The sequence below is a fragment of the Stegodyphus dumicola genome, chromosome 1 (assembly GCF_044657685.1).
Source record: "Stegodyphus dumicola isolate Sdum_Otavi_A_Nest chromosome 1, ASM4465768v1".
NCBI classification, from domain to species: domain Eukaryota; kingdom Metazoa; phylum Arthropoda; class Arachnida; order Araneae; family Eresidae; genus Stegodyphus; species Stegodyphus dumicola.
In genome coordinates, this window is record NC_140768.1 from 215,071,902 (window position 1) to 215,085,319 (window position 13,418).

Here is a 13,418-nt window from a genome sequence, read left to right on the forward strand (position 1 = left end):
ATGTATTTTATTGGAAAACATGAGTAGCATAATATGGAATTTTATTTCCATTATGGTTATAATTTGTATTATTTTTTCCACCAGAATGTAATTGATGGAGATTTGTGTGAACAGTTTAATTCGTTAGAGCCATCAAAACAGGAAAGTATTGCTGTGGATTTGGATAAAGGTCCTAGTGAAGTAAGTTTATTTAAATTTAGCATTGCTGACTATTTTATATGTGCATGTTGTGTATGTATATATTATTATATATATACACACACTCACACACATATGACGAAGAATCTCCCATTTGATATGGTCATTTTCTGTCTGAGCAGTAAAGTTATTGAACACTGATAGGTTTGGTCCGGGGTTTCATTCTTGATCATGACTATCATAATTTCCAAAAATATCTTTAAGTAATGATAATTATGTACCACAACAAAAAAAGGCCATCAGCAGCCAAATATTAAGAGCATTGGTAATCCAGCTGAGGTTTAAATCCTAGTAAATGAGCTGACTGTATAAGAGTTTTTTGTGGTTTTCCACGTGCGTAACATGAATGCAAACTAGTTTCCTTTAAAATGCTGTCCCTGAAAGTATCCCTTCCCTTAAGCAAATAGGCCTCTTGTGCTTTGCTTTAATCTAAATAATCCAACCTATGACAAAAAAGCTTTATTAGTAGCTTTAATGTATTTTTAATCAAAATAAGATTAGCACATTAACATTAAAAATAATATACATTTTATCCTTTCAGGAGGCACTTTTTTGCATGTTTGTAACTTTTGTTTAAATATATTTAATTCTTATAATTTATAATTCTTTCTTAGTTTGTTGTAGTGCTAAATAATTGGTAGCACTCTTAAAAAAAATTTTCTGCTACTACAAAGCTCATCCAGAAAGCAAGTACCATTTGGGTATTAAAAACGTTTAGCAATTTGTTTTCATTTGTATTTTTATTACAAAAAATCTACACACCTTAAACTACTTTTCAGCATTTTCACCATGCAAATTAAAGCATGTGTGATATCTTGGCACTAGTTGCAGCATACGTGCTTCGTAGAATTTAGCTGCCTGTGACCTGAACTAGTTCTTGATGTTTACTTTGATCACATTATCATTTGCAAACTACTGACCAACAAAACATTTCTTGAGATGAAAAAACAAATGGAAGTCGGATGAAGCTGACAGAATTTTTCCCTATAAAATGAATCAAGTAGAGTCATCCTAATGCATGTGACAGGCGGTCGTGCATTGTCATGCACAAACACAATACCAGAAGTCAGTAGTCCACACCTTTTGTTCTGTATCATATGTTGTAACTTCTTTAGTATCTCACAGTAAGCTGTAGCGTTGGTTATTGTGCCTTATCCCATCCATTCTGCTAACAAAATTCCTTAACAACACCAAAACATGGTGCACATGATTTTTCTTGAAGAAGGAGGTGGCTTTGCTTTCTTGGGTTTCAGGAAAGAGGCATGCTACCATTCCAGTGATTGTCGTTTTATTTCAGGTGTCTCGAATCAAATCCATGTTCCATCACCTGCGACAATCCTTTTAAAAAAACTATTTCCTAATTGCTTCAAAAACTTCAAGGCTGCTTTCATGCTTTTCTGCTTTTGAAAGGTTGTTAATGTTTTTGGTGCAAATGTTCATTTACAATTCCGTGTAATAGAAATTTTGAAATGTTTTGAAAATGCACCGACTAATTAGAAATCATGAATCATCTATTGGCATGAACTTTTTCATTGATGCAACACATCAATTTTTCAGTAATCAATGGCTGGTGTCCACTGCTGTCCTCGCCATGGACAGTTTCCTTTGTTTCGTTATATATCTTAACCCTTTTTTACACCATACTTTCACTCATTGCATTCTCTCCGTAAGTTTCACTTATTTGATGATGAATTTCTCAAGACTGAACAATTCTTGCATTCAAAAACTTAATAATGGCTCTTATTTCACAGCTGGCTGGCCAACTGATTATTTTAAACATGATTACTGACAAAGAGTAATTTCAGACATTGTAAACAAAATGGGTGGTCTAATTTGTTCTTGAGTTGAAAATGAAACTATGTCTGTGTGACCTTCATGCTGTCAGATGATGCTGTCAGGAGATATGCATAAATGGTTCTTTACTCTCTGGATGACTTTAGTATGTATGTATTGACAAATTCTTAAAATGCTATACAAAAAGTGGAGATTCTGAAGAGCCTAATGTTAACTTTTTTTTAAAGAATTTTTAATGAAAACCATGAAATTTTTTCACTTTTAATTGGAATATCAGTTTTAATGTAGGGTATTGATGATTCATTGTGCCTTATCTGCTAAAACATTGTACATATTTTTTAACATGAACAGAACATACAGAATTAAAAATAAGAAATTATTTAGTGATTTTAGTCTGCAGGAGGAAAAAAACATCAAAAGCTTCCCCTCCTTGACATTTACAATATACTGGAAATGTTTACTGCAAGTGGTTTTTTTTTTTTTTTTTCCTTTGCTTGCATGCACATGCACATGCACACATGTACTTGGAGAAAATGATTGTAATGTTACTTTTTTTTTTTTTTTCCCCTCTTTTTAGGTGTCAAAGAAATTGGAAGAAAATAGGACAAGATATGCTTTCTAAACAGTGCATTTTTTTAATGTTTTTCATTATAGGTATCACATATGTAAATAAGCTTTTAATCATTTTCCATCAAAATTGTGGTTACATATTGCCATGATAAAATAAAATGATTTTCTATAAATAATTGATTGTGTGAAATTATTCAATACATCTATTAATTTGAAAGCGAAATGCTCAATGAATTTCATTCTCTCAAAGCAAGTTGAAAAGAAACTATTGCTTCCCATAAATAAAAGACTTTTCAGAAGAGCAAGAAGCTGAAACAAGGGTTGCTGAAGAAATTCAGCACCTGAAACGCTTGAGTGAAGCTTTTAATGTGTTTTCCAAATGAACAGGATATTAAATATCAAAATGAACTGTGAATTGAAATCCATTTATTGTCTGTCAGAGCACAACATTCAACCTTGTCAGCAGAAAAATATAAAACGTTTATTAAGTGATATCTGTCATCACTGAAAGAAAAATTTTAATTAATGCTCTGAGTGGAATTCTGGTACAATTTAAAAGATGAGTGTCCTCAACTATCACATAAGGCCATATTGGTGTTTTTACCATTTACAACTGCACATGTGAAACAGGGTTCTCACTTATGCATCAATAAACAATTCATAACCATGACAGAATTAATGTGAACCTGACATGAGAATTCAATTTTCATTCTTAAAGTATAATATTAAGTAATCGTTATATATGAAGTATGTATGCAATGTAAAAAAAAGCAAACATCTCATTAAAATTTAAAAGTTCTTTTGAATACGTAATGGTACTCATGTATTAGCATAACCACCTTGCCGCAGTTCAGCGATTTTTTACAGAAATGAAGTAATTCAGTGAATTTTCAGATTGCAACTGGAATTTTAAAATAATAAATATTTGCATAGTTGCCAGAGTTTGGCAATTTCTACTATGGTAGCTGCATGTAAATACCTACTTTATTTAAAGAACTTTGGGGTTATTTTTGAAGGAAATAAATATTATTTGAAATAATTATCATTTTTGTTGGAAATAATCTGTTTATGGAATGTTGCATTAAAACCAAATTCTTTAAACAAATCAGGATTTATATGATGAAAGTGGACTTTAAAGAGGGTTTCACTTATCAAAAATATTTAAAAACACTGATCTTGAATAATAATTCTCATTTTTTTGTGCTTCTTTTTTCCCAAAAAATGTATATGCAACTAGAGGGCTTTTTGCATAGAGACATGCAACTCAAGTTATGAGCATAGGAAAACAGTGGGACTAGAAACATAAACATATACATTCAATTTTATATCCATAGATTATATATATTGATAAACAAAAAAATAAATAATATTAACAAATCTTGAAAGTTTGAAGCACCTTATTAGGTAGTTAAGAGACGTGCTTCTACAGCTCGCTAGTGACTAGGACTATCTTGCAAGGTAGAGTCACAAGCCTGTTCCAATGTTTCTTTTCTGAAAAACAATCGGTGATGGAAACAGTTTTTCAGTTTCATTACAACTTTGTTACTTTTTGATCTTGCAACTTCTTCCAAGCAATATGCATACTGCATGTTGAGAATTAATTATGTGAATTCACACACACAAGTGATAGTAACATATATTATAGAAAAAAGATTAAGTTAGCTGTTCATTTGTAAATTATTTATTTTTAAATTTTCTAAAACAATGTAAAAACTATTATACATGCTATAGCTTTTTCAAAACTTGGTATCATATACATGAATACAAATTTTGCAATTACAAAAATTATCATCCTTTCCCAAATATAAGATGGTCAATTTGATCTATTGAGATAATATGCTTTAATATATAGTTAAGAAGAAATTATAAATTATATCAATATACTTTTTAAAATCTTAGCACATTTAACATGAGAATTTTCCAGAAAACATTTTAAGGAGAAAAGACATTCTTATATTTGGGTCCACATAGACTCCAAGAGTTTAAAATTTGCATGCTCAGGGTCAAAAATAGAAACTTTATAATTACTTAAGGCACTTAGTAAATACATATTTAATTTCTTTTGCAGATTTATTTTAAGCTAAACTTTCAAAATCCTCTTCCAGTGAATAAAATCTGTTTTCACTTTTTGCTGCATCTATTATCCTTCTAAGCAGTACTTTCTTATTTCAAATACACATCTTATTGGAGAAGAGTTCTGTGACTAACATAAATACTGATATTAATACTTACTGTCTAGTGTTTCCACTAACTTGAAATATATCCTTTGCAAGATTTGGCAAAAAGAACCAACTTTTTCACATCAAGTTAATTACCAATATACTGCTTTCCTATATAATATGACTGTAATTAATCTATCATACATCAGATAGTCATCATAATCATATGCTTAGTGAAATACATAATGTAAACCTACCTAAAATTTTCACCTAAATATTATGTTCATTGAAAATGGCCTTGCTGCATTATCTTGAAAATGTTTAAAACAGATCACCTTTAATAATATACAAATATCACATAGTTCTAGTAGAAGCAAACAAGCCAGCTTGTATGTTCACATGCTTTCACTGTCAAAATTGTCATGTTTCAACCGCAGTAGTCCAAAAACATAATATAATTTCATAAAGAGGAATGTGAGAAGCAGCTCAAAGGCAACATGGTTAACTGAAAAAAGAGGCATGAATTATAAAATATGGTTCCAATATAATGAGCATTATTTTTTTTAAAAAAAATAAGAGGATTGTCATATAAATACAGAAGTGACTTTCTTTCTCTAGCTACAGTTATTTTAAAGTTTCTTATAAGACTGGTAAAAACAAATAGTTAAATTACATGGCAGTAAAATCATTTCATATCCACTGTGGAATTTAAATAAATTGCTAAGTTTATTATAATCACACTTTTTGCCTGATGATGAAGTATAAAAAATATATCATTGATAAAGTTTCAAGTGCAATAAATATTAAGTCTCATAAGCTCTACAAAAGCTTTTACACATTTTGTGCTCTTTTGATCATGTATTGAAACACCAGCCCAATATGGGCCATAAATTTATTTCACTAGTACAATAATGCACTGACTGAAATAATACTTCAGATATCTGTAGACAAGTCTTGCTGTGCCAATGTCAGTATAGCTTAGAAATGTGCATTACTGATATACACTTCATGGAAGTAATTATCAGATGATTTTGCCTCTGTTCCATCATTCCTTCCCTGATGCAGAATTCCGAGGTAATGAATGAAATGCCATTTTGAGATCATTGTTACCTTTTCTTTGCATTGATAAACATGCATAAACGAGCACTATTAATTTTATTTCATGTTTCTTCTGTCCTTTCTTCATTGGGTAAAATCTGTGGGTAGTTAACATATGTAACATTTAGCCCTACGGTCCGTTGTTTGCTTTTTCTTTGCAATTTTGTGATGACTCCTTGAACTTCTTCTTCCAACTCCACAAACGTTGGACGCTTTTTACTATCTTCCATCCAGCATTTGAGCATAATTTCGTACCTGCAACAGAAATAATATTCACTGAAATATAAATCATAAACAATCTACTAAAAAGTGTAATGTATAATAGCTCTCTCCTACTGCTGACCCTCCAAAATGCAACTCCAGGAAGGAATGCAACTAAGCAGCATGAAACTTACATCATCTGTATACCGCAATGGAATATGAAAATGATTATGATTTCAGTGCATGCGCACATCATTCAGTGCAGCGCTTCTTACAATCTGTTTGTAAGGGAAGGAAAGATTGTCGTTTTGAATGCCATCTTCTATTCTGTCCTCCTGGACACACTTTTCTGCACTCATTCTACTCCAAGCGCCCTTCTATAGCACAGGAAGTTCTGACAGTTGTAATATAGCATGAATTACTCATGTGAATCTCAGCAGAAGTTGGAGATGGAGAGCCATTTTGAATAACATGAATTGTTTGTTTGTGTGTGTGTGTGTGTAATTATACCTCTTATTAAAATCAGCTTCATTATACCTCATAGAAAAATATGAGCATTATTCGATTGCGTTTCTGTGTTTGACTAAGGTAAAATACAAATACAACAAATAGTTTCCCGGAAGGATAATTCACATACAAAGATTGTGGATTATCCTTCCGGAAAACTGGTCATCGTGCGGAGGTAGTCATGATGCAACAGTCATGCGAATATAGAATCGGTGGATGCAGAAGGGAACCACTGATGGACAGGAGCAATTGCAACCACTTCACCACAGTATTCCATGAGTAGATAGGCATATTGTGTGTAAGGCACTGATGGAGCGCCCTGCCACATCCGCAACCATATCACAATGAATGCAGTATGTAACACAGCAATTTGTGTTTACAACACAATGGACTGTTCGCTAAGCGTCCATTACTTCTTACATTTAATTTAAAATTGAAGGCGTCTACATTTAAATCGGTGCACTGAATGCCGCAGATGGATATCTGAATTGTCTTTTGGATATCGTGTTCTTGAACGAATCTTGCTTTTGCTTGCAGTACCACAAGGTCGTATTAAAGTCTGGAGATGCCATGGGAAAATGCTACTCGACTGCTGTAATATGCATCATCATGCTAATCCTGCACTCAGTGTTAGGCTGTGGGGTGGTACTGGATTTCACTCCCACACGCAGTTCGCATTATCGGTACATTTACCAGCCAATCCTATCCTCTTCCTTACCTTCAGGGCTTCCCTGTGGCTCAACAGGACAATACGCGACCACACGTTGTACGCAATATTCAAGCTTCTTCTCAGCCCACCATATTGCATTGTGATCCTAGTCTGCCCATTCTCCATTACTGCCCATCGAACAAGTCTGGCAAATGCCTGGTCCAGCATGTTGCACCCGCAGGTACATCAGATGAACTTTGGCTCCGTGTGGAGGCAGCATGAGCTGCCATTTCCCAGCAACACATCCAGAACGTCTTTCACTCAACGTCGCGACGTGTAGCATCGGTTTTCCACAAACATGGAGGCAACACTTATTACTGATTTTCTCGTTTTCCTCACTTCAAAGAAGGCTAATTTCAAATCAGTTAACAATGATACTAAGTCTAATCTCTGAAATAAATTTGGCTTTGATATCTCATGTCCTTCTTCGTGTTGCTTTTGAATGGTCAGCAGTTTATTTGAATAAAGTGTATGATAAAAAAGGTAAAATTTTAAAATAAACAACCAGATTTTTTAGATTACAAAATTTTTTAAACAGATTTTGTCATTTGCACACCTACTGGATTACTCAACTTTGAAAATCAAAATGAGATATTAGCAAGGAACAAAAATTTAATTTTCATTAGCTCATAAAATTTCATTGTATTGGGGAAGAAAGGAAATTATTAGAATATTTTTGCCTTTTACTTCCAGCTCTGAACAAATAAAATTGATTAATGTTCGAGGAGATTAGAATAACCTGGCATAGTAACAAATAAATTAAGATTTGTTTTACAATGTTAATATGTTTTCACTGATTATAAATGATATAGCTGTAATAATAAGTATTAGATACTTTACATAAACTAATAAATAAAAGCAGTTAGTAATATTATAAAATATAATTTTTGGTTTCTTGACTGTGTATGCACAGCATATGAAAGGAAAGAATAAAGATTCAAATTTATGTGATGCATCAACTTCAATTTGTAAGTTTTTATCTCATAAGTTTGGGTCTGAAGCTCAAGCATTCATACCATTTTTTTAAATGCATTGGCTCAAATTAAAGCTGTGTAAATAAAAACTAAATTTTACTAATTAATAAGTTAGTAGTAATTAATTATACTTACAGGAGATCGGGACAATATGATGGTTGTGGCATTCTCCGACCAGATTTTAAGTAATGAAGAATATCCCAGTTGTCCACATCAGGATAAGGTGTTACACCCCTTGTCATGAGTTCCCATAATACAACTCCATATGACCACTAAAAAGAAATAATAATAATCACCTTTTTTTTTTTTTTTTTTTTTTCAACTTTAATAAAAATACAACCTTTCTTCAGAATTTTTTTTTTTTTAATTGAAAGATTATGAATTTCAAAACACAATCTGAAGCTTTTTTTCCTTCAATTATGAGTCAATATTTGTTCCTGGTAAAGACTGACTCATGCCAGATTGTCTTTTGAAATACACAGAGCTCTTTCATTTAAAATTGTCGCCAAAGTTATACAAAGTTGAGCTGAATGTTTCTAAAAATCCGCAGTATCTGTGGCAAAACAAATTCATAAACAATCAAATTAACTTCTTAAGCAATTAAAATTACGCACCACATCTGTCTTAGTAGTATATGTTCCCTTCTCTAGACTTTCCGGAGCCATCCATTTGACAGGCAACTTGGTCTTCTTGTTATCACTGCTGTAATAATCTCTTTCATATATATCCCGTGATAAACCAAAGTCAGCAACTTTCACAGTATGGTCCTCATCCAACCTATAAAACGCACGTTGAATTAAAAATTCTTATGAATAGATCTAAAATTACTCGAGAAGACAGCTTACGCTTTCCTGTTTAATAGCTATATCAGACCCCCCTGCGGCTGAGCGGTAGAAGCCGCTAAAACACTGGTAATTCGGTCCGAGGGTCGAGTTCCGGCGAACGAGCTAAGTTGCATGGGTGTTTCGTGGTTTTTCCATGATTGCGACTCAAGTTTCCTTTAAAAAGTCCACCACGTGGCATCTCCCCCCTTTCCGTATTGTGCCTGATGGCAGAACACGTAATAAAATAATAATAATAATAAGCTTTATTATTTAAAGTAATAACTGAATTTTCTAATTTCTTCAGTTTTAGAACTCGTAAGCCCGAAATTTTCTTTTTAAAATTATTTGGATATTATTAGTTTATTTTTTATATATTAAAAATGAATTATTTATTTAAAATTATTAATTAAATAAAATATATATTTAGTAATTGTAACTAAAAAGAACTTTTACAAAGCAAAATCAACGAAAATTTCGGTTTAGAAAGTGATTCAGAATTATTAACAGTCAGCACAGAATTATCAAATTTAAATTCTCTATGGATTGTTAAGCTTAAAAGGTATTTTCTCCCTGTTCTCCGCATGCCTTCGTGCTGTAACTGGAAGCACGCTGGACGTGAATTCGGGAAGTCCGGCTAAGGCATAGCGGATTTCTTCGATTTTCTTGCTTCGAAAAATTACAAATGGCACCCGAACTAAAACAAGTGGTGGACAATAATTCATCCCCACCAAGAATTGGTGATTGGGTTCTTTAATCCCCAGTCACAGTTCTTGTAGTCATGATATACCCCTGAAACGGTGGTGTGTGAATATTCCAACTTTGCTTCTGCCTTTGAAATACTATGAACCATCTCAAAAACTTCAGCTATTAATCTGTTTTTAAAATCACTTAAATTTTAATTGTCATTATCATGACAGAAACAGTTCTAGAAGCTTTATTTATCATGTTCTAGAAGTTCATATATTTATCACTTTATGTACGCACACAATGACGTGCATGAATAGCTCTGTATTCTTTATAAGGTTTGTCTACACCAGTTTTTTCCCCCTTCATTGTACATCAGAAGAATTAAAAGAACAGGAATAACAAAATAAAAGAAGAGCAAAGGCTTTCAGAAACACAGAATCAGCTCTGAGGGAAAGTAATTATTAAGTTTCCGTTTCTCATGCGATCCTCTTACATACCATTTTACCCTTCGGAGCGAAATTTTGCACAAACGATTTCTTTTAACTAATCCCGATTTTTGATCTCCTGTTAAAGTTGTTTCGATTTCAAAAGCGTTCATACTAACTACATTTATGAATTGAATCTCGTTAAGAGCTTTTATTTCAAATCAAAAACAAAATCTGCCACGTTCTCCTGCAGCATATAAAATATATACAGAGTTTTCTTTCTGTTACATTGCTATAAAATAAAGGAATCTCAGCAGTTTGGTTAATTCTGCAGGAAGTCAAGCAACTACGAAAAATGATGGCTTGTTCCAAATTCTGCTGATTATCTCAAAAATTCAAAAATTTCATTTCAGTAAAATAATTTTAAATTATTTGCAGATATTTAAATTCGTTTTCGCTTTTCGTTTATTTTCATGGATTTCATTTTCAATCTGCATTGATTTTTTTGGTGCATTAATAATTGCACATTTTGGAACAGCAGCCCAATATGGGCCTTACAATTTATTTTACTAGTACAAAACAGTATGCATTTTTGCGAAGACATGAGTGTGGAGTATATTACCACTCTTTTAACTATGCAGCAGAAACACCACTGAAACTTTCATGACTGAAACTGGCTCGGATACGCGTTACATATGGGAAAAGTTGTAGAGACATTAGGATTTTTTGTAAGCAAGAGAGATGAAAAATTAGCAACCGCCTTCGCCGGGAATCGAACCGCGGACCTCTCAATTACGCGCTGAGTCTTCAGACCACTACACCACGAAGGCTCGCTAAGGAGGCGGGAGAAATACCTTATATACTCCCCCTTTTAAAGGGCAAATGGGTTTTTTTCAGGGGACCCAATCGCCAAATCCTGGGTGAGGAGAATCATCATCCAACACCCTTTTTTTAGTTCGGGCGCCACTGTAGAGACATAAGGTATTTTTTTGGAAGCAGGCAAGATGAAAAATTAGCAACACCTTCGCCGAGAATCGAACCGCGACCTCTCAATTACGCGCTAAGCCTGCACATCACCACACCACGAAGGTTCGCTAAGAAGGCGGGAGAAATACCTTATATACTCCCCCTTTATAAAGAGCGACTGTTTTTTTTTTTTTTTTTTTTTTTTTTTTTCCCCGACACAATCGCCAAATCCTGGGTGAAGAGAATCATCATCCAACACCCTTTTTAGTTCGAGCGCCACTGTAGAGACATTAGGATTTTTGGAAGCAAGAGAGATGAAATATTAGCAACCGCCTTCGCCGGGAATTGAACCACGGACCTCTCAATTACGCGCTGAGCGTGCAGAGTACTACGTCACAAAGGCTCGCTAAGAAGGCGAGAGAAATACCTTATAAAGTCATGAAAACGCCCATGTTGCCAGACCGCTCGCCGGCATTCGAGCCACGGAAAGAGCTACCAGTGTTCAGCAACTTCACCGCTCGACGGCTTGTGGGCTTCATCTTATGCGTTGTTTTGAAATTATAATTAAAAAATAATTATGGTTTTTACATAACTATACTGTTTTTTGCAGCTTTCAAAGCCAGTTTTCTGCTGCTGAAATAAAAGCGGCTAATCTTTGGAATATGGTAACATGTAGTTTGGCGACATTTTGGTAAGGCGATAAAGGTTACTAGCTAGGACTTTAGCAGTGTACACGGGTAAAGTTAAGAGTGTGCGCAATGCCATTTTTGTGCAATTCTGGGATTTTTGTTTTTAAGTGAAAATAGGTCAACGTGTACATGGTTACCGTGTATGTGCAATTCTTAAAAACGCGGCATGTAGTGTAGTTTGCGATTCTGCAGTTTCTTCCAATTTCGCACCTGATCTTCGTCATGATTAAGCACTTTTGTTCCATAAAAGTTATAGCATAAGCGTAGTTCGGCTAGCAAATTGTTGGAAAAAAATGTTGAGTTTAAAAAAAAAAAAAAAAAAAAAAAGATTCCTTTACTTTGTGAAAACAAAATGGCGTCCAAACAAAAACTAGCAGGTTGCTGTATCAGGGTTTGTCGCCAAATTTTTGTCAAGTTACCATAATCCAAAGATTAACCATAAAAGCTATTATTTTATGATAAAAATTCAGTACTTGAGGTGCGAAATATTTTAACGATTTGAGAAAATTTAAGAAACACGGTTTTAATGTGTATTAGCTTATCATTATGATATAAAGAACAATAAAATGTGCATGATGTAACTACAATCATTAAATTGTAAAATAAATGCCACAAAATAGTTGTGAGTAGGCAAGAGTAAAACTTACATGCAATTTCTGGCTGCCAGATCACGATGAACGAACTTCAGATCAGCAAGGTATTTCATGCCAGCGGCGATTTGAACTCCAAATGTCAAAAGATCCTTCACAGTTGGATTCTGTTCAAATAATGAAAAATTATGAATATTTTTATTGCAAGTGAATTTTCCTCTTGCATCCTTGTATCATTCCGCTACAACGCAATATTTTTAAAGTGAGCAATAGTGCCCCCTTAGAGATGTCGGAGGCATTCCAGGCAATAATTTTACAATAAAAATTAGATATAGTTTATCAGACAAGTTCAACATGTTATATACAACAAAATTTCCTTTTTTGTCCAGCTTTTTACAAAACAAAGAAATCGAAAAAAAATTTGTGGTTAACGATTTCAGTTAACAAATCATAATCATAGTATTGCTGTTTTGTAACAGCAGCTACTAATTTTTAGGCTTATGCACATGGAATTTGTCCCAAAGGAGCAGACTGTGGATGGCTGTTTTACTGCGTAGCATCCTTATGAATATTCCAAGATATGGAAAAACACAGCTCGGCTATTGCACTATGAAAATGCACCGGCACATTCTTAGCTTGTTGTCTATAAAGTGTCCTTGTTGTCTATAAAGTGTCCAGGGACTTGGCCAGCGAGAGGCGCTATCCTCTACCTCTTGGGCAAGATAAATACGTAGGCCTGATCTGGATCATGGTGAGATCAAAAGGATTAGAAGATAAAAAAAAAAGTTAGAGAACAACAAGATGTAAGAGTAGTTGAAATGTACATTCTGAAACCACCGTGGAGTATTCGCGTTGCTGATTCCGTTACCAAAATCGTAATCATTACCATTAATCTGGGTGTGATATAAAATGTTTGCACTGACAATAATCGAAAATTCTTTTTCCTCTCGCATCTTTAAAACAAGTACTTTTGAGATTTTCTCGCTCGTGATATTTAAAATACAATTAAATAAAATTCAAGCTATAA

General features: G+C 33.6%; 2 protein-coding genes across 3 annotated transcripts in view; one reads left to right on the plus strand and one right to left on the minus strand.

Moving 5' to 3' along the window:
* Sf3b3 (splicing factor 3b subunit 3) overlaps nt 1-2,738 on the plus strand; it is a 72,744-nt gene extending 70,006 nt beyond the window's left edge. Inside the window, exons 26-27 of the mRNA XM_035361355.2 lie at nt 85-180; nt 2,570-2,738. Of these exons, the coding sequence (XP_035217246.2) occupies nt 85-180; nt 2,570-2,614 (141 nt within the window). The 3' untranslated portion in view covers nt 2,615-2,738. The remainder of the gene's footprint in view (nt 1-84; nt 181-2,569) is intronic.
* Nucleotides 2,739-3,490: 752 nt separating this feature from the next.
* The window catches only part of LOC118193963 (hepatocyte growth factor receptor-like), a 184,831-nt gene continuing 174,903 nt past the window's right edge, over nt 3,491-13,418 (minus strand). For both annotated transcript variants that reach the window (XM_085825372.1, XM_085825366.1), the window contains exons 18-21: nt 12,449-12,558; nt 8,825-8,987; nt 8,346-8,482; nt 3,491-6,074 (exon numbers count right to left, since the gene is read on the minus strand). In XM_085825372.1, coding sequence (XP_085681498.1) covers nt 5,882-6,074; nt 8,346-8,482; nt 8,825-8,987; nt 12,449-12,558 — 603 coding nt within the window. In that variant the 3' untranslated portion in view covers nt 3,491-5,881. The remainder of the gene's footprint in view (nt 6,075-8,345; nt 8,483-8,824; nt 8,988-12,448; nt 12,559-13,418) is intronic.